Below are 26,603 nucleotides of genomic sequence, written 5' to 3'. Positions count from 1 at the left end.
GTGGCTACATAAATTAATATAATACATTATAAATCTCAGTTTTGTTCAGACATTTCATTTAATTTAATGAAATTAATTTAAAAGTTTCAAAAGATTATTTTTGGATAAATTAACACAAAAATGTGCAAGAAATGATGAATAAGCCACCTAAAATGTTTTATCTGATGTAATGACGTACAAACTGACACCTTGGGTTGGAATATTTAAGTCGGTATTTAGATGGCACAGAGCCTTCAAACAAGCAGATACAGAATATATACATGCTGCCACTAATGAGAGGAAAATTTTTTGGAGTTACTTAAAGTGTAAATGAATGGCCTCAGAGGAAGAGATCTCAGAAAAAAAGCCAATGCTAATAATGAATTGCAGATTAATTGCATATTGATATTGATTGCATATTAAAACTAGTTTAAAGCTGCCATCAGCTTTTCTACTTGTATTTAGAACGTGTAATAAGAAGTGAGCTGTGACTGGCTCTGCAGCTCAAGCAGAAAATGAACAAAGTCACCAATAAATCAGCCATTATGCCAACAAATGCCAAGAGAGATGTTTTTGTCTGTAATTTATATGAACTCATGTCACATATGCATACATACAAACATAATTTCTGTATCTACCAACAAAATCAAAGGGAATATTTCCAGCTGCTGAATGAAACTGTTTCCATCTTCCATCCATCAATCCAAAGCTGATTGTTGATTGTTGGTTATTTAAGATCATGGTTGGTTATTATGAGTTATATTTTGCGTGGTAGACATGGTGGCAAATACTCTCTACATACTAATGCATTCAGTTCTACTGAGAGCAGCAGGGTTTATATATAATCCTTACAGCATAATTAATCAAAATGCTAAGAGGCTGCACTGGGTTTTAATGAAATGGTGATAAAAAATTGTTTTCCCAATTAGCTGCAGTGCCTGAGATAAATTCTCGTCATGACACATTATAATACATGTTAAGCTACTGCTGGCGTAAAGTGAAAGAAAACTGTGAACAGAAGAAAGCTGCACAGCGACTTACGTTAGTGACGGCGTCAATGTTAGCACCGTCCAGGCAGAGGTGACGGACAACCTCAAGGCTCCCGTTGTTAGCGGCCAGGTGAAGGGGAGTTCTGCCATACTGGAAAAAGAGAGAAATATATGAGGGAGGAGTTTTCAGTCTCTAAATATTAGGCATGGTGAGTTTTTTGGTTTTGAAATCTATAGCCTATCATGTTAAAAACTGCCAGACATAGAACTGATGCAGATGTTACTCAGCAGAATATTTTGTAAAGTTTTCTAATTGTTTGAGTTTAAGGATCCCAGCAACGAGACATGGCATCTAGTAGGGTCTACCTTGGGGGCTGGTTCACTTTCATACACCCAAGTGAAGGGCGATTTGGGCTTATACCTGGAATTGAATATGGAGCACAACCACATTGGCAGTCACAAGTGATGTCAAAGTTACAACCCAAAATATTAACAAACGTTTTTCTTCTTAAAATGTGTTGAAACATGATTTCTCTGGCAAAAGACAAAACATTAATATCCACTACAAAAGGAACCTTAAAAGCATTTAAATCAATTCCTATTTGCCACAACTGACGACAAGGAAGCATTCATTCAGTTTAATTCTACTGTATACAGAGACATTTTCAATTCCAGCACTCTCATTTTTCTTCCCAGTGCCCACTGACAGTGAAGACAAATACATGCACAGACTCAGCTGTGTGTGTTATGCTGCTTTAGATAAGCTTAAAAAAAAAAAGAGAGAGAGAAACTAAAAATAATGAATAAATCAAACATCTCTGGCAGTGCTGTCTGCTCCTGATGCACATCAATTCCCTGAACTACTCTGGGAAAAAACGCTTCTGAATGCGAAAAAGCTGTGAGGGGCTACCAACGTCTGGGAAAAGCAATCCCATCACAGAATACATTAAAATGGATGGTGTCAAAATAGAATGTGACAGAAACATGTGTGGGAAGTCATGCCTGGCAGAGAGGCAAAGCAAGATGGGAACTTCAGTCAAATAAATAACAGGTACATAAGAGCTCACTTAAAAGGGACCAGTTCACCCAAGTACCTGCAACTGCAACCATGTTGCTGGCTGCTTGTAATGCCTTCAGAAAATCTTCAGAAAAACAACAGCTGTGTTTGGAGATTATGTATGACGAGTATTAAAGGTGCTCATAGTGCCAACAGAAATATTTTAATACAGGTATACATGTTATCAAATAATTTTACTTCTTGGATTTTAATGCTGCATGTAGTTTTTGGTAAAATATTTCCGAGTTTGTTCAAAAAGAAAAATAAAAGGTCCTTTCAAACCAATTTCAAAAATGACTTTATATTAGCACTCAAGAGTCCCCAGGAGAATCTGGAAAAACCCACAGTAATACGTTAAGGTGTTTGAACCATGCCTGATCAAAGTGTCCTAGATTTCTACCCACAAGTAATTTATTGAAGGTTATGATGATCTCACTAATCTTCAGTGGTATGTACTTCAGTTTTATTTGTTTTGAAAAATCTACCTGTAAGATTTCTGCCAGAATGCCAAAATAACGGAGATGAATGGGGAGTGGTTGTCCTCACCTTGTTGGGGAGGTCGAGGCTTGCCTTGGCGCTGCAGATCGCCATGACAATGGGCAGGTTTCCGTCCTTACAGGCAATGTGCAGTGGCGTGTTGCCATGGCGATCCTGCTGATCCAGATGGCAGTGGTGTTTGAGGAGGCAGCGGACCACTTCAACCTGACACCTCCGTACAGCCAGGTGGAGCGCTGTGTGGCCGTCCTGCAGAGACACACAATGTTAATCCTCGCTGTCACCTAGTTGATGGTTGGTGCTTTTCAGCACAACAGAATCAGCCTTTGATGTCCCAAGACTTATTTATATTACTTTCTTCAATGTAGATTAACAATGAAGATATCACATCTATGAAATAACACATAAAACACAGTAAAGGGATAAACAAAGCAAAATATTTTAGATTTTAGATTAAGAACAAGAAGAGGGGAATTTATTGGGCCCAGAAGCACAAGAAATGGACCAGTGGAAATCTGTACTTTGGTATGATAAGATAAATGGATGGGCTCTGTATATGTGTGGTTCACATTGTGACATATGGAAGAATAGGTGTGATGGTGTAGGGGGGCTTTACTGGTTCAACCAGCATGGCTACAACAGATTTCTGAGACATGCCGTCCCATCCGGTTTGAGCTTAGAAAAACGTCCCAAAACACACCTCCAGGCTGTGTAAGGCTATTTGACCAAGAAGGAAAGTGATGGACTGCTGCATCAGATGACCTGACATCTGCAATCACCTGACCTAAACCTAATTGAAATTGTTTGGGATGAGCTGGACTGCAGTGTGAAGGAAAAGCAGCCAATAAGTGCTCAGCATATATGGGAACTCTTTTGCGACTGATGAAAAACCAATGCAGGTGATGACCTTATGAAGCTGACTGAGAGAGGAGTGTGCAAAGCATCAAAGCAAAAGATGTCTACTTTGACGAATCTAAAATATGAAACATATTCCATAATTCCATATGTGTTATTTCAACAAAGGTTTCCAGCCAGGGATGTTATGATCATATGATCAGTGTATTGAACTCTGTGGCCAACTGGACTTCCGTTTTTTTCCACACTAGTTTTCCCTCAAAAAGAAAACAGATGGGAGGAGGCACTGAGGCTGAACTAGGGGCATCCAAGAATCTCCAGTGATGATCAAGAATTTCTGACCCGAATAAGGAACAAATGTTCAATGTGTGTTTAAATTTGGTCAACTCATCAATTGTCTATGAATTGTTATTGAAGCACTAAATGTTATGATGAAAAACTAGGAGTCAAACAAAAGTTATGTTATGCCCAAATAAATGTGGCATCCATTTCATGAGTGGTACTGAGCTGAAGTGTTCAGAGCTGATCACCTTGTCAGTTGCTTCTAGATCTGCCCTGTGCTCCACCAGGCATTCCACGATGTCCACAAAGCCCCGAGCAGATGCTGTCAGCAGTGGACTCTCACCCTCGCGGTTCTTTGCGTCCACATGGCAGTCTGCCTGGCAGAGTGCCCGGGCTACTGCTGAGTATCCGTGCCATGCAGCACAATGCAGCGGGGTCTCCTGCTCCTGGTGATTGAAACACAGAATGTAAAGGTTAACGACAGTTCCAGGGTCATTCTGTTGTATGAATTTTACAATGTGTGCAAGTGATTACCCTATCAGCCAGGTCGGGGTTGGCCCGGATGCTGCACAGGTAGCTCACCACATCTACATTGCCATAACGAGCTGCCACATGAAGAGCAGTCTCACCAGACTGGAGACAACAAATCACAAAAACATCAGCACTTAAAATATACAGAAAATTACTTTCATGTGGAAAAGTATTTGAAAGCAATGATGATCCCTAACATTTATGTACTAAGGTATGACAGGTGAAGCACCTATTCCCGTTAGTCATAACATTTCCAACTTTTCCACTTAAACAATGCGCTCAGATTTTACTGTCTTGTGTGTGCAGACAGCAGACTCATTAGAATCGATCTATCAGCTTTAAGATTATGGCTGCTATTTCGGGGCAGAAGCTCGTTAGCTGAGAAAGTGCTTGAAGTGCTTGTGCTGCTGAAATGACACCCCAGCCGGCGTGTTTGCTTGTAGGTGGGAAAGTGAACCGCTTAAAATAGCTTCTAATAGATTTATGTTGGGAAGAACACTCATACGGTTCATTTTAATTAAGGAAATTAGATAAAAACACAGGAGACAGAAAAGATTCACATTGTAAAAAAGGTGTTTCCCTTTCTCACAAGACAAGTGTTTCACACAGACACCCCAGCTTGTGATTTCAGTGTTATAGTGCAATAAAGTGAGATGAAACTTTAATGATCCTTGGACAGGAAGTAGATAATAATCAGTGACTGCAGTGCAGATTAGCTCCGGTCTGGTGGAGGAGGACTCTGCTTTAGGTCACTGTTCAGAGACAGAAGAGGACACCACTAGCAGGTAAAATGATTGAAGAGATTGGAAAATGTTTTTGGGATTTGGTCTGCCCGAGCAAGCTACGTGATCGAGGCTGCTACACTAAAGCACACACACACACACACACACACACACACACACACACACTATCTTCCTCAGCAAGACCTGTTTCTATAGCAACAGCAAATAAGCTGATAAAATGCCTAAGTAACTGGTTTTCAGGTGCTCGTGGTGAGTATGAATGTGTGAATCTGTGTGTGTGTGTGTGTGTGTATCTGGGCATTTTGGAAAATCAAAGTAATGCTTCTCAAGAGCTTTGATGGGTAGGAGTGTGTGAGTAATTGCTGAGAGATAACTGTTTGGATGAGTAGTAGTAAGTATGCGTGTCTTTCTGCACGTGTGTGTTTGTACGTGTGAGACGGGCAGCGAGAGAGGGAAAAAAGGCACTTGGCTCACCTTATCTTGGACATCCAGGGTGCATTTCTTTTCATGGAGGAATTTCAGGGTCTCCACGTGGCCGTGTCTCGCTGCGTAGTAGATAGCGTTGGCTCCGCTCTGAAGGTTCAAGAGAGAAGAAACTTTCAGGATTCATGCCTGACCTTTACTAGAAAATCACGTTTTCTGGGACTGCGTCTGAGGCCAGATGATATGAACTCGTCTGTATTTCTACCAAAGAAGTTGGAACTGTTTTTCAAACATGCTAGCATGCTGCCTTTTCAGTTTAACTATTCTCAACAACTTACAGCTGCAGCAGCCAAATTGTTGCTGAATGTCAGTTAACTGATCTGCTTGAAATTGGTGACAATGTGTCAGTAATTTGCACATAACACATCGCAGATGTCTAACAGGCCACATGTTTGAGTGGCAAGTCAGTTTATACTATAGTTCACCTTTTGTTTTGTCACTTATTGTGTGTGTGTGTGTGTGTGTGTGTGTATGTATGCATGCATGGTTACATTTATCTATAGTATAGATAGCCTCAGTCATAATCCAAATTATTCTGCCTTCATTACTACAGCTCGGACCCCTTTGCTGTATGCCTATTAAATTCCACAGCTGGCAGTCAGAAACACACTGATGACGGTTGGTTACCTTGTCGTGGGCCTGGATCTCTGCACCTTTTCTCATCAGCACCTCGATGATTTGAATGTTACCACAGCCGGCTGCAATCAGGAGGGGAGGAGTCCCATGCTGCAACGTACACACATTGTAATTTCAGTTTTTTTGTGGCCGTGATGTGTTTATGCATCTTTAACACATGCTAAAGATGCCGTAAACCTCAGTCTGACAGCTTGTTCTTTCCTTTCCTGAATGCGTGGATATAAGCATCTTATGAGTGTCTACATGGTGATGAAAATACAAGCTGGGGTAAAAAAATAAAAATAAAAATAAAAAATGAAAGAGGATGGAAGAAACCAATCAACCAGTTCTATCTTAAACATAAAACAATCTGAAAATTTGCAATTATTTTTCTTACAGTCTTTTCACTTTGTAGCATTCACTGCCTCTTCCTCTCTATAATGCTATATTCTCCCTCTCCTCCTTTCCTTCCTGTTTCTCTCTTTTCTTCTACACTTCACCGAGTTTAATAACATCACGTCCGCCCCATCTGCCATCAGCTATCAACAAGCAGAGTCTCTTCTCCACCGAAACAGCAAGCAGAATGAAGATGAGGGAGTTGTTAGGTCTGGATATGAACCCGACCATGAGGTTGTTGGGCCCTTTTCTGCACTTCATTATTCATTGCAGTGGGCCCCTTTTCACTTGGCTTCATTTCTGTAATGTTCTTTTACTTCTAAACTGCCACACTTGAACTTGTCTGTGTCAATCATAAAACATTTTTACACTGAAAAATAATTTTTAAATTGGCTTATTTCAGTCCCGTCCTTCACCTCAAAACACAACTACTTTTGTTTTCCATTTCAGTGTCCACTGTTTATTTGTCTCTAAACAAGGAAAGATGCTGCTAAGCAAGAACTGGCTCAAATCACAAATTTGGGATTGGATGCATTTTTGATGGAAATGGACAACAATCAACTTCCTAGGAGTATGTTTAAATCTATATCTGGAGTGTTTTTTTTCTTTTCTTTTGTTTGTTTAGACTTGAGATTGCAAAGACCTAGGTTGTGGTTGTTTACACTTTACACTTCAACACTATGCAACATCCAATACCTGTGCATATATAGTATGTCATGCCAATTTATACAGTGACACTTCAATATCTGTATATGCGTATTAGAACACTTACATTTTTACACGCATATTTTTAATATTGTATTTTAGTACATTTTATATTTTGTATTTCTATAGTGTTCTTTTTTGCCTAAAATCTTTATAATATTGTATTGTACTTCTCCTATGTGGAGTGCTTTTACACTGTTTAGTGCGCTTAATGCTGAGCTGACCGGTTCCTCTTGTCCAACACATTTGATTGTACTGTTGGCCCTGTGTTAACCTGCACATGACAAATAAACCTGTAACTTGAAACTTGGTGCACTAGTTGTAGCTTTACATAAAATTTACTAAACAAACACTCACACAAAAAACAATAATCTCTTCTTCTCTGTCATCTACACAGAACATCAACGATGACAACCAGCATAGTAACAGATCCCTGTAAGGACAAAACTGCGGCTGTCATACTCAGTGTCATCACAAGCTTTAGTAATGACACTGGACTAGTGTGTGTGTGTGTGTGTGTGTGTGTGTGTGTGTGTGTGTGTCTGTGTGTGTGGTGGTGTGTGTGGTGGTGTGAGGGGAAGTGGACTGCACTGCATACTTTTATTGACGTTTGGATTTGTTAAAAAAAGGGAATAGAAAAGACTTCACAGATTAAAAATAATTCAACATTATAACAGAACATAATATTGAGCTTTATGTACTGCACAGTATATCTGTGTTGGTCACCTTGTTTGGCTGGTTGACGTCGTAACTGTTTAAGGAGCCGAGCAGATGCTGCAAACCGGGCACGTTGTCATCGTTTATGGCGTGGATGATGGCCTTCATTACAAAGGAGTCTTCCTCATCCTAGACGGGAGAGAAAGATAATTACTCTTCTGTTGTTCACAGGATGATCTAATCCCCATTCCCCATTAATCTTGTGAATTCTTTCTATCACATGCTGCCCTAAGTCTCTCTTTCATCTCTTTCCTCCTGCATGAATACACACAGAAACAAACAGACTCCTCTTTCGCGTCTGCAGTTCGGGTTCAAAACATATATCCACTTTTTTTCTGTCTGGACATGTGACCCAATAACCTTCAGCCAGGGTCAGACGGACAGCAGAGGAATCAGCTGTGGCGCTCTGCTGCACAAACAATACGAGGAGAGAGAGGAGAAAGAGAAAGGAGAGAAAGGAGAGAGAGAGAGAGAGAGAGAGAGAGAGAGGGAGGCGGGGGAGGCAAGGCTGGTTCGGCCAAGCTTGACAATCCAGCTACATTCCTCAACGTAACCTCCCTACTGGGAAAGGCATGACTAAACCACCTCAGAGAGCTGCACACACAACACATATATGTACAGGCAGCAGATGGGATCTGCTGGGATTTGGAGTCAACACATTTGTTTTGGAATTTTTACCTTCTAGAAATTGGAATTCATGGCACAGAATGGAAAGATTTTCTTCAACAAAAGAGCAAAAGCTATCGCTGAATGACTGTGATGACACATCGGGTCGTGGATAATTCACATTAAAAAAACAACAAGGAAGGAGGTTGGTATGTGGAAAATAAAGATGTGGTCTCATGACTTAAAGTTCAGCAGTTATAATTCTCAGACAGACCGGGAAAACTAAGGTTGGAATGAGTAATGCTCCTCTGTCCTTCAAAAAGTTATTTTTGAGAACTATTTTATATAAGTGGCTCAACTTTATATCCTTATTTAGCAACTTTACAAAAAAAAAAAAGGCCCTGCAGCACTTGAAAATGCATCTGCTAATGGCGAGCTACAATCTTTTGTCAGACATGACTCAGTGCTCCAAAATCACTTCTGTGAAACGGGACCTCTGATTGGCTTCTTCCCCATAGCAACAACAGTGAGGCTAATGAGTACTGTAGTACTTAGAGCCCATTCACCATACCAGACCAAAAAAAACAAACAAAAAAAAACATGGGTTCTTAAAGGTGAAATATAAAAAAAAAGCCTCTCTTACACAGAACACAAACAACTTCTTAGATGAAAATCTACAGAGGTGAGGCTGCACTAAAACCTCCACCTCTGAGAAGAGCATTCAAGCAAAGCACTACTCAGCCAGTGAAGACGACGATCTATTAAACGTCAGCTGCTGCTGCAGTTCTGTTTGTGGACCGCGGGGGGCGCATTATCCTCAACATGTATGTTCCATCTGCCCAGCTCACCTGTGACATGAGGAAGTTGCTGGGTAATCCTTTGATGAGGAAACAGACCTGGCCTTGGCTTTGTAAATGATTAAGGAACACACTGAGGCTACAGTGTTTACATCCAACAGGCTTGTCCATATCAATAGTCAGACGGTTAACATAAAAGCAAGCTTATGTATAACTATTTGTGTACAGACTGATACAAATGGACTTGTATGTACAACGCTCTGGAGGAACATTCCTGTGGGATTAACCTGCTTTAAGGTTACACACACTGAAATACCAACAATTCTACAAACACCTGACCTGTGGCTCTTGGGGGCGGCGGGGTAAGGAACAGATCTATTACATGTCTGAGCTCAAGATTCTCAGAGATTGTCGAGTTAGAAATACCAGAGCTGTAACTGAGAGCTTGAGGTCCTAATACGAAAATGCACTTCAGTAAAAGCAATCTGAAACTCATTAAGATGCCAGTCTCCTGTCAATCAAGTTTCTTTTGCCTGTAAAGATAGGATAGGGCTGCCGAGACAGAAATAATGGTTCTTTTGTTGTAGATGTATTACTTAAGTGCAATTTCAAGCCTTGGTGGTGTTAATAGCTGCAAACCTAATAAACCTGAATGAATTTGGATCAAGATCTCAGCTGTAATAATGTTAAACAGTCCTGCCTGTCTGTCCTGTGCTGTGCTTTAATGTCTTTTTGTACTTCAGATGTTCAGATGTTATGTCTGCGGTTATGTCTGAGTAGGACAAAGAAGCAGATTTCCAGGTCTTACCAATGTGTCATCGCTGCGCGCCACACTTATGTTGCTTCTGGACAGGAAGGAGCGGGACAGGCGGTTGCATAAGGAGATAAGTCGGACGGATTGCTGGAAGAGAACAATAGTGGTTAATGAATCAGGAGAACTAGAACAAGTTAATGTCAAGAGGACCATAACAAGTCAGGTGTAGACATAAAGCAATTTTCTGCTCTATTTAAATTCACTTCAGTGAATTAATTCACTTTTCTTGTGGAAGATTGGGCTAGAGGCTGGGTACACCATAGACATAGTCACCAGTTCATCACAGGGCTGACACAAAGAGACAACAAACCCATTCCCGCTCTCTTTCACACCTATTCACACCAATTTACCTGCATGTCTTTGGAAGTCTGCATGTCTGTGGAAGCACTCCACACAGAAAGCACCCAAGCCCCAGCCGCAAACCCCCCCATAAACACCCAGAGAGAGACCCCCAGCTGGCTGGTGGATTTTAATCTAAAATGTCATTGCTGTGACGCGACAGTGCTAACCACTGCACCACTGCGCACCTAAATTTCAATTCAAATTTCTAATTTCCAGTATATTTTAAATAGCTCCCTGTGAGAGCATAGCATATTACACTAGGATTTATATGTGAATTTATATGTGTGAATTTGCTCAGTCTTCTGGACTTCAAATCAACAGAACGGCCTTGAAGACATGTTTTTATTTTCTCTGTTAATGTTGATAATGAAATTTTTGAGTTATTTCATAAACCTGACAGACGTAAGCAAATCTCATCTTAACAGACTATTTTCATGTCTATGCTCTGTCATGTTTTGCCATCAGTTTTTATATGTGGAAATAAATAAACCGTAAGCTAAATTAATGTTACTGAAAAGCCAGATGCTGCCAGTGTGCCAAAGTGGTAACGTAAGCAGAAGACAGAGACACGGCGTGACAGCACCACCAAACCACTACAGATAAACAATCCCAGCATTTCTTGCAGGGTCGGAGCAGTGCTGGGTCAGCCGTGACGAACCAAAACAGACAAGGACCACTAACGCAGCACTGGCAGTAAATTTAATGGTTATGGCGAGCCTGCGGCAATTGTGCTGACGACAAATACAAAGTCTGAGGAGGCTTTTTTGGCAAGAAGCTGTCAAAGTGTAGTGTTTCAGGGATGTGATGAGTTACTGAGGCAGTTTGGTAGTAGTGTGTGTACTTACTTTCCATTTTCTTCGAGCTGCAAACTTCTTGAACTTTTCCATGTTGACAGCTGACTCCTTTCTGCTCAGTGCTTGCTGAGTATCTTTTGGCTGATTTCACAAACACAACACATGCACTGATAAAGTAATATATCTCATGAAAATATTCCTGCCAAAGATAAATTTGGTACAGAATCAATTCGTTGAGGCTTGGCAACAGTAATCTATTAAACCTGAACCATTTCAAATATATTTTAAATTTTACAGATGCCGTCAGTGAGCAATCAAAAGAGTCCAACCTTGATCCAGGGGTGCTGGAGACTGTCTTGAATGGTCATTCTCTTTCTGTAGACAGAAAGATGTAGAAAAAATAAAGAGACAGAAAAATTTGAGCATTTTTAGATATTTAGCACATCCAGAGTTGATAGTTAATCGACTTATTCTGTGCTTTGTAGTGTGATATAATATTTTAATGTTAAATCACAGAGAGTTATGAGTTCCCTTTAAACCAAGCGAGAAATAAACATCATTTATTTTTCATTTTAAAGAGGAGAAAATATGTCGTCATCTATTGGGGGTGCGGGCAAAAAGAAAAATCCAGTTCCAGGAACTCAAGGAGGTGGTTAAAAATAAATAAAGCCCTTAAAAGATATGGGCTAGTACATTATAAAAAATACACCAACAAGGATTGACACACTTGCCTTCCTCAAGGTGTTTTGACAGTCATTAGAAGCATAAGCAATCATAAGTAACTGAAATTGGATTTTTTGATGCCACTTCTATCTTTAAATTTACTTTTCCCCTCCATGAGCACCATGGAGGTTGATTGGAAGCGACGCCTGAAGCACTACTGTTTGTATTATCTCTCCTTCAGTTTGTGTAGTCAAAGTCAATGATTGCCGTCAACAGTCCATGAAAGCTGTGGATAAGTTGAGTGAGGGATAACATTAACACAGACAGCAAACACGGCTGTGTGCAGACGGACATCAGATAGTGTCACTCTCATTTAGCTGCAAAGAAATTATGACGACACAGTTGAGGGATACATTTGTAATATCTCATCTTGCCGTAAAATGATCATAATACTTTCTAAACCTTGAAAGATTCAAGAATTATAGTAACCCGAGTAGTATGACACAAACCCAACAGTAACAAAGCCTGCTGAATCTTGTGTCGTGTTCAGACGGACATCAGCGCTGCATGAAAAAAAAAAAAAATGCAGCCCCCTCATTTGTTATAATGAGGCCACAGGGTTGACACAGCAGACTCACAGAGTGAAAACACAGTTATCTGGCAAAAAGATTCAAACTTACTGGAGTGTTTTGGCCAATAAGTAATCAGACTCATGAATCTATTACTTAAACTGGACATCCTGCATCATGTGAACAATCCCACACCAACACCAGCAAGTATTTTGGCAACTGATTAATCATTAATCAAGTGAAAAAAAAGCTAAAAATTCACTTGTCCCAGCTTCTAAAATACATTTTCTCATTGTTTTGAATAGCTTTTTTGTTGTTCAATAAATTAGATAAATAAATAATAATATTATAAAGAGTCCATATAGAAAGTGCCATGGGATAACCTCTGTTATTATTTGACTCTAAATAAATTAAATTGAACCGTTGGGTTTTTAGACTGTTGGTTGGATAACACAAGACAAGACGTCACCTTGGACTCTTTAAAGAAATAATTGGCAGATCAATCAATCATGAAAATAATTGTAGTCCTTAGTTGCAGCTCTACTGAACAGCATAAAGGTGACAATATCTTTGCTGGATCAAACAAACAAATGAAAACTCTATATTACTTACTAGTGACCTACTGACCTTTGCTGATTTGAAACATCTCAGTTCCTTTTTGAAACTATCCATACTTCTCTTTAACAACAAACACTAACGCACTGAGACAACCTACTGGGAACGTCAGATTAAACGGGTAATAATTTACGTGACGTCAATTTGTTTACTACATCCCAAGATATCTGGCTTAACAGATAGGATATACAAGTACAAAAAAGTAAGCACTCCATCCTCATACAGATTATATTAAATTAACGGACTACTGCTCAATGTTAATAATCAATATTCAAATACCCTCTGACGTTCAATAAAAGCCAAGCCAGGAAGTGTGTGGTCGAAACTATGGACACCACTTCCTTCCTTCACTGCCACATCCCTTATCACAACTGCTGTAAACTAACAACGAAAACACCAAGACATTGTTTTAAAAAAGTTTCAGTGTAGGCAAACATAACAATTAGGGAAACTGATGACTCCATCCAGTACATTCAGCACTTCCTCCTGTCTACGCCTTTTCACTACTGTATTCTAACTAAGGGCTGTTCACACACAAACTCTCACTCTACTGATGAAGGTAACAGTGTTAATGTCTGTCTGCATTTCATGTGAGGAAATGTACCATGTATATGTCGGTGCGGCCCAGTTTCACGGTGAACATTATTAAACATTGTGGTGTCTTCATTAATCTTTCCGTCAGATGAGTAGATCCGTGTCTGCTCACTTATATAGATCAATTAAAAGCCGTTCCATCTTGATGCCCTCGGTCAGGGATTTCTAAAAGACCCATTAGTTCAAGTTTGTAAATTCAGCCTCCTCTTTCGCCCACTGTCAGCTTAAAGCAGCCCGTGCTTTCTCTTACTTTATCCTGTCGAAAATGAAATTATCTCCACACCAATAATTATTCACCCCTGTTAGCCCCCTCGCTCCATTGTTCTGAAGAAACAGGAGAACAAGTTTTGATGGCATGAACTGTCTTTAAGTGTCGCTGCAGCCATTGAGTTGGTGTTAGAGTGACTTGGTAATAAGGGAGAGGCATTCACAGTTTTAGGTACCACATCTTTTTTAGTGACAAAGGAGCTTTGTTATTATATCTGCAGTGGGCATGTAATTAATTTTCTAGTGAGCTTTTTAAAGTTAATAATTTGAAGTTGATAGGTTGTTTAGATGTATTCAGAAAGATGAACTTCGGATATCCGAAAATGGATTTATGGAATTGTGCAAATAAAATCAGAGTTGAAAATCCGGGGTAATGTGTGTAACAAAGCATTTTCCAATTTGTTGAATTGGCTGGTTGGTTCACTCTTGTGCTAAAAGGATTAGTCGCTGAAGCCATTACTCCACTGACAGAAAACGTCAACAATTTTGACAGCTAGTCATTTAAGTCATCAGTCAAGCACAGTTTTTCAAACAATATGGTGTTGGAAGAAAATCCCTGCAGCGTCAGAGTGAACAGAACTCTGATGAAGGTCTCCATGATCAAAACTTGCAAAGAAGATAAATGTGCCGAGGACTTGATATGATTTCATTTCAGACATCAAATTAAAATGCCAGACATTCTCTGGATGGTAGTATTTGAAGACTTGACTGTTGGAAATTGTGCTCACCCATGAAAATAAAAATGAGCGGCATCCCTAGTTCACTCTTTTGAAACACAAGCTCATGATGTACTGTACTGAGAGCATGTAGCTGTGAGTCTAAATACCAGAAGGAGGGCTCATACATACTTGGGGTCTTTGACAAGCAGCCTTGCTATGAAGTCTTTGGCCAGGACGCTGGTATTGCTGAAGAACTCCTCGTCAAACGTGTAGTCCACGGCCGACACGTTGGCTAGAGTCTCTTGCTTGTTGTCACCCAGGAAGGGAGACGCACCGCTCAGACTACAGGATGGGACAGATGTTACAATAAGGTTAGAGGTTTTCACACTGTAATCAAATGGAAAGAGAATACATTGGATTTCAATTCAACAGCTAGCTCACCCAACTCTGATTAGCTTTGGCCTTTCTACGTGTTGATGTGGAGAATGTGATTACTGGGCTGTGTAGCAACTAGTAGTGTGTCATTATTCAATCCTTGCTATCAAACTGAAGAATTTGGTGTGGTAGTCAAACACTATCACAGGAAAACCAGCTGGACGGCTGTCAGTGGCACTGAATAAGCGAAAAGTTTGAGTTTAGTGGAGGAATGCACTTCCACACCTCTTAACTGAACATGTACATAAATGATGTCGCAAATGTAGCAAGGAGTCCACCAGCACAAGACAAAACCATGTTATACTAAACACAATACAGTGCACACACACACACAGACACACACAGGGCTGAGCAGTCATGCATGTTGATGAGGTCTCTTAGAGCTCAGGCAGTTAAACCAAACAGAGCTGGACCTGGCCTTCACTTCTCCGCTGAAACCACTCCAGCTCGTCAGCACCAGACGCTAATTAACATGCCAGCTGGGACAGACATGAAGGTGGTGTGGGTCAAGCTCAAGTTGAGTGGAAATGTATGATTTTATTGACTGTATAAGGTGCAGCTGCTCACAACAAACAGGTAATTAAGGCAATTTTTCACCAAGCCAGGCAGTAAAACCACCAAGAAAGTGTTATGTCAGGATTCTGTGGCCACATTTTATCCACCGTATTTCCAAAAATGCTTCCCAAATGAGACTTAAAGATGCAGTATGCACGAGTTTTATGCTGAAACACACCCTTATTACAACCTACAACCCAAATTAGGGCTCTAGCAGAGCAGAAAGTCACATCACCACTCGCTGATTCACCACATTTACCCAAACGGTTTCAGGTTGCATTATCTGAGACTAGTGAAGTCCTTTAAACTCGGAACGGAAAATGGAACGTGTACAGCAGTGTCTTTTGCTGCTTCATGGAGTTTCCGAATGGAGCTTTTTGTGTTGTTTTATTACAGTGTAGCAATCAGGTCATCACTCATGCAGAATGCTCCCATTAAGATTTTAGAGATGCTCCCAAAAAAAAAAAAGAAAGAAAAAAAAATACATCACCACACGTTTATTCAATTATTCTCAGCTACTTTTCACCTCACCTTGTTTTTGTTTTTTTAAACAACAGGCCACAAGCAGTAAGTGCACCTCACTGTTGCTCGGCTGTGATAATAGGCAGTGAAAGATCTATTTTGAACCTTGCCATGCAGAGCTGTGACAGCTGTGTGGGTGGACAGCATGAACAAAGATCGCCTGTGTACTTGTATGCATGTACTGTATATATGTTTAAGAGTGTGTTCATGTGTTGTAGAGACAAAATGATGCATCATTTTAACAACATCTACATATTACTCTTCTAAAATTAAAAGCGTAATGTTTGCAGCTACTTATTAATTTTTTTCCCCAAACCCTAGCGGTCACTTCTTACACGTCAAGACTTATTCAGTCGTTCTACTTCTACCTGAGGGAAGTCAGCAGTTTCACATGGTTATCTATCTAGATCCTCCTCTTAGACTATTGTAAAGCTCTTTATTCTTCCTTAAGCCACTGTTACTGTACGTTTAGTCGAAAACTCTGCAACAAGACTGGGACATTGGCTTACTGACTTCTGATTCAATTTAGGAATCAATTTACGATCCTCCTCCTCATCTATAAGGCTTTGAATAATCTTGCTCCAGAGTATATTAGTGAACTACTAACACCTTATACTAGATGCTCTGAACTAGGCCAGCTAAAACACAATTGGGCTGTGCGTTCACTGTCCAGGCTGTGGAGTCTCCTCCTGGGAATCAGGTCAACAAACTCTCTTGGGTGTTCACAAAATGTTTTCGTGCTTCAGTCGAGTACACTATTTTTATTTTTATTTATGTTTTTGTGACCTGGGTTTTTGAAATGTGCTTTATTAATCACATACTTAGAATGCAGTAATAATACATGTTGGCATTTGGCATACCTTTACTTTCCCTTTATTTACCTCAGCTCTCTACATGTTTGTGTGGGCAACTGCACTTAACGTGCAGTTTTGTGCACACCTTGTGTAGGTGTCTCTCTGAAGGATAAAGGTGCGTGGGAGCTCAGAAAACCTTGTAGCTGAGTATAAAGAGAGGAGGACACCATAATGAAGAGCACAACAGCAGTTGAACTGTTGGTAGCAGAGGGCACAAACTTTTCTCTCACTGTTGAATTAAACTGTGCTGACATGTTTGCAGACGGCAAGAACAATCGCTAGTTCATCGAAAGCCCACGGCTGTAGAAAACAAAGTTGTTTTAAAGATCAATTTGTTAACTGTTTTAAAAGGAAAGTGGCCATACACGTTTAACATAACTTATTATGACATTTGAATATTTAAATCTGGGAATTTCTTAGTGTTTATTTTAAATATTGTATAACAGTGTAATAGTGTGATGGACAGCTAACCTGACTATGCCAGATTGCATGATGTCATGATTTCGTTCTCTTGCCAGTTCAGCTGCCTCGGCAGCTTATTTACATGTTCTCCTCACTTTGAGTTACATGAAGCTTTTTCATAGCTGTCAACATCACAAGAAGACCTAGTATTCTGTAAACTCTTGTAGTAGGAAATGGAACAGCTTTTGTTAGGGTATAAAATCTGGCTGAAAATTGATTTAAAATCATTTGCTCATTCTAAAAACTTCAGGTTTGTTTCAGTGTGAATTGGTTAAAAAAAAAAAAAACATAAAAAAATTAAAAATACATAGTAAATATAAATCTTATATTGTGGGCCACCATTTTTGGATTAAAATATGCTTGAATGAATACCATATTAAATACTGAAATAGCCCTGTGACCAAATTGGCAACCTGCCTAATGTCAGCTGGGATTGGCTCCAGCCACCCGCAACCCTGATATGGATAAGCAGTTATGAAAAATGCATGAATAAACAAAATCAGATGAAGCTTATTGAAACAGTTGATCTGTTGAGAGGAAATGTTTTAGCTGAGAGCGTTGTTCTCTGAATGGGTTCAAGCAAAAGTGTGAAATGATTGATAGAGAAGTGACCAAACTTAACTAAAAACAATTTACTTATTCGATTAGATTTTGTATTAATAATGTGAATCTGCAAAGTGACTAGTAACAAAGTATCTCAACACTGTACTTAAGTAGAAGAATGAAGTACATGTACTTAATTACTTTCATCACTGACCTCAGGCGGAAGAATGACAACAGAGTATTGTTGTATAGATGGCCTTTCAAATCAATAGGTAAGCTATATAAAAAAAATTCTGAACAAGTTAATAAAAAACAATACAAAAAGTAAGTTAAATCTAAAAATCGCAGGTTTCACAGGTTGAAGGGAGGAGCCTCTATAACGTGGTCAAAAGTGACTCACAGATGTTGGATATTTGATAAGAAGCTGGTCTGATCAGCAGAACAATATCTCTTGCAATAAAATGAAACACACAACGTTCACACAACTGCTGACACAATGTCGCACTCTAATGCAGTTTTTAAATGTTGCTGCAGGCTGTTACAGTATTTACGACAAACAGTGTATGACTTTGGGGTTCAATGACAGAGGGCAAGAAGAGCAGCCAGTAACCTCTGACTGACCGCCATGTTTAGCAAGTGGCGACACCCTGGGGTTTGTAAATAAATGTGACATGACACTAACTTATACATGGTTTACATTTCATACAGTTATCCATCATCACTGGTGCCATTTTAAGATACTTACAGGATGTAGGTTATCACACCGACACTCCTGAGTAGAGGCAGGGAGAAAGACAAGACACAGAGGAGACCTTTTTAACAAACAATGAATCTTGTCAAAGCAGTCTGGCAGCAGTATATCATGGAAAACATGGGGAGCAGATGCAATGTTCATTGTAGAGCAGATATAGGTTTTATTTACTCACCACATGTCTGCCTCCAGGCCCAAAGGTTCATAGTTGACTACTTCTGGAGCTGTGAGGCAAATGTACAAAACAGAAGATTATTATTATTCAGGTCAACACACAAAGAACACACACACACCCACTAGCATTCCCCCGATTCAATTTTCTCTGAATATTTCTAATTAATTTACCTCTTTTCTTCTGGATTTTTCTATTGAGCGTGTTATCTCATTCTGTTGGGTTCACAGATTTTGTTGTTTCTTTAGAGGTGTTGTTTTGGAACTAAAATTCCCATAATTTGGACCCTTATGAAGTATATGTTGCCATGGAGTCAGTTAGCTGCAGGTTTTTTAGTTTATATTTGTTTATGTATCATGAGAATGAATATGGTTTTGAAAAGTACTCATAATTACTCATAATTCAGACCTGACATGAATTTTTCATAATCATGTGATTGTTTTGTGCCTGGTTAGGCCCGTTCTCCAGCAACAAGCTATCCAAATTATGACTCCGGCTTTCTGCCACTTGATCTTTATTTAGACCATTTGACTGCTGTCACCCCGCTGAACTGGGAACAGACTCTGCTTTTGGCCTGGATGATGCTGGTCATGGGTACTGGCAACATGCAGGTGGAGAATAGGACTGTTGGCCGCCTCCCCGGGAAAGAGGTAAGTGAGGGGAGATGGTGGTGGTGTGTTCATGTTGGCCAGAAGGAGCAGTTCTGATAATCTCCTGTCTATTATCAGGTCTCTTTCACTTCTCTATGGCAAAGTTGGCACCTGCTCTCATAATACGGAACCCCTGGGATAAAGCCAGGAAAACAGGGTGGGGTAGTAAGTGTACGTATGTGTGTAAGTGTGTGTGTGTATGTGTGTTATGTACATGGTGTAGAGTACATTTGCGTAAACTCATCGGAGCAGAATCTATTCAACAGGACATCAAAGTAGATGCAGAAAAAAGAATGAGAAGGATGAGAAGGATGAGATAGAGATACTGACCTACAAATTCTGGAGTACCAAAAATGTTTTTGAAATCATTGCCAAAATCTATCTTGTGAGCCAAGCCAAAGTCAATGATCTTGATGCGTGGGTGAGGCACTGAACGGCTCAGCAGCATGATGTTCTCTGGCTGGAAAGAAAGCAAAAGAGAAACCGGTAAAGCAAAAGGATAGACGGTTAAAAGAAAGGTGCAGATAGGACAGACAGAGGCAGGGAGAGGTAGAGTGACATATTTATAAAGACCAAACTGATTTCAGTGAGAACTATATGATGCTCACAGAGAAATAAAGGATGACTGAAAACCTGTTCCCTAAACTATCAGTGCAGGACACAAATTTATTGTAAATAAGGGAGCGGGCAGCAGAGTCAGACACAAAACCAGGAACAGGCTGGCAGGAAGGAGGCTCATCAGACATGGAAATCCCATGCAAAACATGAATAAAAACCTCTCGAGGAAGTAAGAGAAAGGAAAGGACAGCAATGGACGATGCGCTTAAAGCAAAGCCAAACAACTGAAGCCGGACATTCCTGAGGACACAATGCCTCTTTTAGAACAAGCCATCTTCCCTCCAAACCTCATCCTTTTAGCTCGACTGTGAGCCGAGGTTGAGGATTTAGTCTGGGTAGGAAAAAGAGCAGATTGGCTGTGGGCAGCAACAGGAGGCACTGAGAAAATATAATCAAACTCTAGCTCAGCTTGTTGGTTTTTGTTCTCTGCTCTGAAAACATTCATACGCTAATGTAAATGCTGGAATGAAAGAGAAGATGAAGATAAATCCAGATGTGGACTGTAATCAAGTATATTTACTCAAATACTGTACTTACAAGTACAAATGTGAGGTACTTTACCAGGTCTTTATATATTCAAGTCATTTTGGTCCAGTTCCGATACTGGCGATGAGTCAGACACGATTAGCCTGTCTTTCTAAACAAGTTAAGCTCCTGAATATAATAAGTACATTGATTGGCAATATTACTGTCTCTGTAGAATCGATTTAACTCTAAAGAGAAAATAATTTGCTGAAAACTGCCTCGTTCAGTCAGGCAATCACATTTTAAACCGTGTAATGGCAGTCAGAGAGAGAATTTATGGTGCTTGGAGGTGCTTGAGTTCCTACTTCTGCTGTCATGGTTCGGTTATACACAAAATGTCTCTTAAATGGTGTCATAAAAGTAAAAAAATCTGAATATGGGTGAACATAGAAAAGACTAAAGATCCACCCTTTGGAGTGAAATACCACAGTACTGCGGAAAGTCATTTAACTAAACTAATTAAGTCTTAATTCGAGGTACTGCTAGACAGTGAATAACAGCTGCTAATATCCAAAGCGGAGACTACAGTGGTTGGTAAAAGCTCCAGCATTGATCAGAAGTGGCTGGCTGGGCACAGAGGTTATTATCTTCTGCAAACCTGGAGGCTGAATGTCCTGAACTCTGATGTATGATTGTTCTGTAAGTGGAGAGTCGGTCTGGACTGGACTCTGAAGACGCCGTGTGTGCAGCCGATCGATAATATTGATTTAGATTTAGGTAAAGAATCACAGCAATTCACCAAACATAGAGGTAGCGTAATGTTCAAGAACTCCACGTACTTTACAGTGTGATCTGCGCTGTGAGTACACTATGACCTTTACTCTTTTTAACCTCAGCCACACACACAATCACATAATAAACAGGAGAGAATCCAAAAATGAGACCAAACAGATTAGTCATGCTAACTAGCCTCAGATACATTGGCTCCAAAAACACAGACACAAAGAGAAAATGATATAAAAGGAGAGGTCCAAAATAGGCAAGCTCATAGAAAAAAAAAAAGAATCACGTATTCACATATAAAGCTGAAAATGCAGTTCTTCAGCGAGCTGACATTTAGGAAAATGGATGTGAACTACTCCAGGGGAGCTGAACAACATGCAACACTTTACTGTGACCTCTGATAAGAGGAAAGAAGTTGGGTTTTTATGTCCTGCATGTGTACAGGAGAAACCTTTTCATAGAAAATATCTGTGACTGTGTTGTTTAAACACAACATGACCTTGAACAAGCTGCTTTCATCATTTTCTCTGTCCAGAGTGTTTTCATGGAAAACTGACAATCACCAGAGGAGTGAACCTCTTCTTTATTATTATTTTTTTTACTGTACAATTCTCATTTTGAGACAAGACTAATCACTTGAAAAGTGTAATTTGCATTTGTTGAAGTGGCTGAAACAAAGCATATGTGAAGCACAGACTAGTTTAGTCTCTATTGTCCCAATTCCATACTAAATATCCATCCATTGGCATGATATACAGTTTTTGAGTTAGTGCACAGAGAGACATCGATGTGCTCTCCTGTTGAATACAAACAGACCTAACAGATGTCAAACTGCAAACTATACACAGAGAAGCAAAACGAAACATTTCTTTTAATGTTTACAGTGCTTAGTAGCTTTTTTCATTTGCAGCAAACATTTTAACATGTCACAGTAAATAATGTAATTCATGATTGCTGAATTCCATTTAGCTGCTTCAGTTTCAGGGCATTGGTACTGTGCAGGAATACTTGATTTAGAACTATGACAAGTCAAAATGTCTGATGTGAAAAAGCTCTATTGTGCACTGCATTTTAAAATCAAATGGATTTAGCATGCGTAGTAAGTTTTCAGTATATCCACCACAGGGCTGCAACTATCAAACGTTTTTTAATAGAAATTGAACTGCTGATTTTTTAAATTTTTTTTCAGAATATATTGATTACATTTTATTTTCCAGAGCCAAAGGTAGCATCTTCAAATCTGTCATGAGACAAAGAAGCAAAGCTTCACATTTGTGAGCTTGGTTTGTGAGATTTTACTTTTTTTTTAAATGACTGAAATTATCAAAATAGGTGCCATGACTACTTGTTTCAGCTCCACTACTAATAAACTAATGTGCTACATACTAAAAAATAAGCACAGAATTAGTATAGTAATTGGGCTTAGATTTATAGTACGCAGATCAGTGTGTACAATACAACATGACGAAATGAATAAAATCTTAAAAAGGTTGCTGTACTCCTGCTTGGAAAACATGATGGCAAAAGGACCCAGACATAACACACAAGGCTCATGCCTTCTATTCGTAGCTGCTGCAGTACCTTCAGGTCAAAGTGAGCGATTTGTTTAGAGTGCAGGTAGAAGACTCCTTCCAGGATCTGCTTGAGGAACTGAGTGGCTTCCTCCTCGCTCAGTGACTCCTTCTCTGCCAGAAAGTCAAAGAGCTCACCGCCGGCCACACTGGATGAGGAAGGAGAAAGAGTGAATTAAAATGCGAGATCTCTTAGATCAGAGTCAGCTACAAATCCCTGCTTAGCAGAGCTGAGCCGATGTAATCTAATCATCCTGGTGCATTAGAGCACAACCAATTTACACATCCAGAGTACCAGCAGCATTTAAATAATAAAAACCTTCCATTAAAAACAACAAAGGGGAGGATATGGAAAAATGAATATACCCTAGTGTTTGAGCTAAATTTGTTTTATTGGAATATAAAGTGTTTATAGAGTTTTTATTGATGTGATCTTAAAATGAAGAAAAAGACCTTGCAAGGATGATCATCAGGATAAAGATGACAATAACAGGATCTAGAAAGTCAACAGTCCATGAAGAAGAAGCAATAAATGAGTTAAAATGTGATCATCCACTCATCCGCCTTCAGCCACTGTGGCCCTCATCCCTGGAACAGTCTGCCTTTGGAACTAAGGCACTTTTAAGCCTCACCCATCTCCTCTGATACTTCTTATCACTTTATTCACTTATGGGACTTTATGTTTTACTGTTTGTTGTACTGATATGATATTAACCCCTAAAAATCCCCTATTCTGAACCTTTCAATATCAGAATCTGCCAAGACATTATGCAACATTTTATCCATTTCAAACCAGAAGTGAAGACACTTTAATTAAACCGTGGTGTGATTCGGCACTTAGCGCTTAAAGGGAGAACAGAAGAGCAGAGACAGAGGACCTATCACAGTCACAGCATGAGAAAGTGAGTGACAACCTGCAGACCTGCACAGAGCAAAGAAGAATGCAGATAACTGTAATTATTCTACAGCCATGCACAGTTGTCGAGCATTCACTCTGCCAAACACACACACACACACACACACACACACACACAAACACGTTTGTCTTACTGAATATGTGTGGAATTATTTACAGTTAAATAGAAAAATTACTATCATTTCAGTAGCTGTTTCTCCATATTTCAAATTAGGTGTATTCCACCATTACTATTTTTTATCATCTCGTATTATAAAAAATGTAACTTTAATTTTTTTCTTTTCAGAAAAAAGGTTATTTTGACGTTGTTGTACAAAAATTAACACCTATTATTGCTTTTGCAAATGTATCTGCAGAAACAGAAACTGAGACACACGCACACGAACACACACCCTACAGGGAGGAAACACCAGACCAGCTGCACAGCTGAGATCTCCTCCTCCTCCCACCAAACACCCACTCTACAGTACATCTCGGATGTTTATTTCATCATTCGCTTCAGTGGTTAACAGGGTGTAAACCACAATTCACAGGCAGGAAAGAAGGGCTCTGCACAAACACGTCACCTCTGCCTCTTTCCGTATGGGTTGGTCAATGTTTTAAAGCCAAAGGACAGTCACTGTCATGGCTGTATTTACCCAGAGTGCAGCAGGTGGTGGAGAGGATGTGCAGGCACAACATGAAGCCAAATATATTTAGCATCTGTATGTAACTTATTGTTCCACCTGTCTGGAGATGAAAAAATTAAAGCCCAGCATCATGTCACCCTATCAGCTATGAATGCTAATTGTAATATTCATGGTACCAGGAGCAGCGTCTGGTATTATGATTCAAACTGTATTGAAATTATTCAACGTTTAGTTTCTTCTGCAGCATATGGCACTGTAAGTTGTAGACCCTGTCACAACTCAGCCAAGTCCATGACAAAAAGTCCCAGACAGAAAGAAAAAGATAGTTAACGAATGTCTCAACGCTGTCCTCCTTTGTGTGAACTGTCAGCTGTGGAGCATTAATGGCACAAGCTTGGCTTTAACGCTGAGTCATCGCCTGCCTGCTGAAATAGGATCACGCCCAAAATGAAACAGCTCCGATCTCGTTCATTTATAAACCCTGATTTAGAGCCGTTAATAAAGTGTTGATAAGAGTGCAGCTGTAAATTAAAACTGCTGTGACAAGTTTAGTGACGTTAATAATTCATTTAATAAATCAATCTGTCCTTCTTGGTTCATGTCTCAACTTCTATCAGTACCTCCCAAACCTGACTGACATTAATAATGATACATTGTTGTAATAGTTTCCATATGAGCATATCTTATTGATATGAGCGGCTCAATAGATCTTTTTCCACAGCAGCCATTTTGGCATGAAACCGTAGGGTCAGCACAGGTATCATCAATGAGACTAATTAAGGTTCCATTCCATTTATTGCAGCAGAGACTTTCCAGTGAGTCAACACGCACCACAGCAGCACCCTGACTCTGTTTGACCTGAATGGAATGGAACCTTAATTAATATCATTACATCATGATATCATTTTGACTATTTCATGTCAAATGGTTGCTGTGAAAAAGACCTATTTATATCTTTCTGAGTTCTTGAGAAAATAAGTTTTGGAATTCATGGGCTATCTATGACAGACTGGTCAATAAAATGAAAATTCATGTCTCCACAGACCAGAGCAGAAGCCATGATATTATATTATACTGTAAATAAGGTTTAAAATGTCAACACTGAAGCATCTTTTGAACCATTGGCTGTGAGACATACCTCAGAGTATACCTCACAGAACCACCCAAACCTTAACAGTCTTGTTCTATGTACCACTATATAATGCTTGACTGTGACAGCATAACAGCACAGAGAGTGTGATAAAAATGGAGTCCTGTAAGAAGTTAATTAAACAACATCCTTTTAGTCAAATTTAACTTGACACAATTAAACCATGCAGTGTGCAAGTGAACAATATCATCAGTGAGAGCAAAGCTTGAATGTGTGAGATACAGTGTGTGCTGTGGAGGTGTTAGATGGAGCCAAACTGAGCCAAGCAATGTACACGATCCTATACACCATTTAGGGTCCAGGGAGATCACCAAGGATGTTTAAATCTGCCCACCCCAGCCATGAACCCCACCATCCCCCCTAACAGCAGTAATAACTGGGGCTCTAACTTGTCAATGATCAGACAAATGTGTTACATGGTTGTTAAACACTGAATTGTTTTTGAATCCTTGCAGAATCTTGCGGGCTCACTGAGAAACCTAACACCGTATTTCTTTCTCTTTTTTTTTTTTTTTTGAGATTTTTTTTTTTTGTCTTTGCAAGCTTATTTGATAAAGACAGCTGAAGAGTGACAGGAATGTGGGGAGAGAGAGATGGGGAATGACTTGCAGGAAAGAGCCACAGGTCAGTTTCGAACCCTGGGCTTCCGAAGAAAGGACTGGCCCTTTGTACATGGGGCTTAGTTGGTAGGCGGCTGCTCTACCAACTGAGCTAAACGTCGCCCCCCTAACATCGTATTTCTATCTACAAATGTATTCAGACAACTGAGTAAAGGGGTTATTATATGGAATGGGACTAGTTTTTACTGTCAACAGCCCAAAGAATCTAATCAGGAGCAGGAATGGTTCATGCTGAAGTCTCTTCAACAGTTTCTTCAGTAATTTTTGGTTTAGTAGCAATAGTTTTGCGTTTTTTGGGGGAATGAGGAAACAATAGAACAATTCTACAAATGTTTGGGAG

At 39.7% G+C, this 26,603-nt stretch overlaps 1 protein-coding gene across 1 annotated transcript in view; it reads right to left on the bottom strand.

Moving 5' to 3' along the window:
* dapk1 (death-associated protein kinase 1) overlaps positions 1–26,603 on the bottom strand; it is a 68,441-nt gene that overhangs the window by 15,560 nt on the left and 26,278 nt on the right. Inside the window, exons 4-18 of the mRNA XM_010747972.3 lie at positions 22,959–23,097; positions 19,842–19,971; positions 18,865–18,913; positions 18,684–18,710; positions 14,757–14,909; positions 11,530–11,575; positions 11,252–11,341; positions 10,059–10,151; positions 7,857–7,976; positions 6,042–6,140; positions 5,406–5,504; positions 4,192–4,290; positions 3,906–4,103; positions 2,572–2,769; positions 1,021–1,119 (exon numbers count right to left, since the gene is read on the bottom strand). Of these exons, the coding sequence (XP_010746274.3) occupies positions 1,021–1,119; positions 2,572–2,769; positions 3,906–4,103; positions 4,192–4,290; positions 5,406–5,504; positions 6,042–6,140; positions 7,857–7,976; positions 10,059–10,151; positions 11,252–11,341; positions 11,530–11,575; positions 14,757–14,909; positions 18,684–18,710; positions 18,865–18,913; positions 19,842–19,971; positions 22,959–23,097 (1,639 nt within the window). The remainder of the gene's footprint in view (positions 1–1,020; positions 1,120–2,571; positions 2,770–3,905; positions 4,104–4,191; positions 4,291–5,405; positions 5,505–6,041; positions 6,141–7,856; positions 7,977–10,058; positions 10,152–11,251; positions 11,342–11,529; positions 11,576–14,756; positions 14,910–18,683; positions 18,711–18,864; positions 18,914–19,841; positions 19,972–22,958; positions 23,098–26,603) is intronic.

This window comes from Larimichthys crocea, chromosome III, assembly GCF_000972845.2.
Source record: "Larimichthys crocea isolate SSNF chromosome III, L_crocea_2.0, whole genome shotgun sequence".
NCBI lineage: Eukaryota > Metazoa > Chordata > Actinopteri > Sciaenidae > Larimichthys > Larimichthys crocea.
Note: the sequence above shows the minus strand (reverse complement) of the source record. Positions and strands in the feature narration are given on the sequence as shown.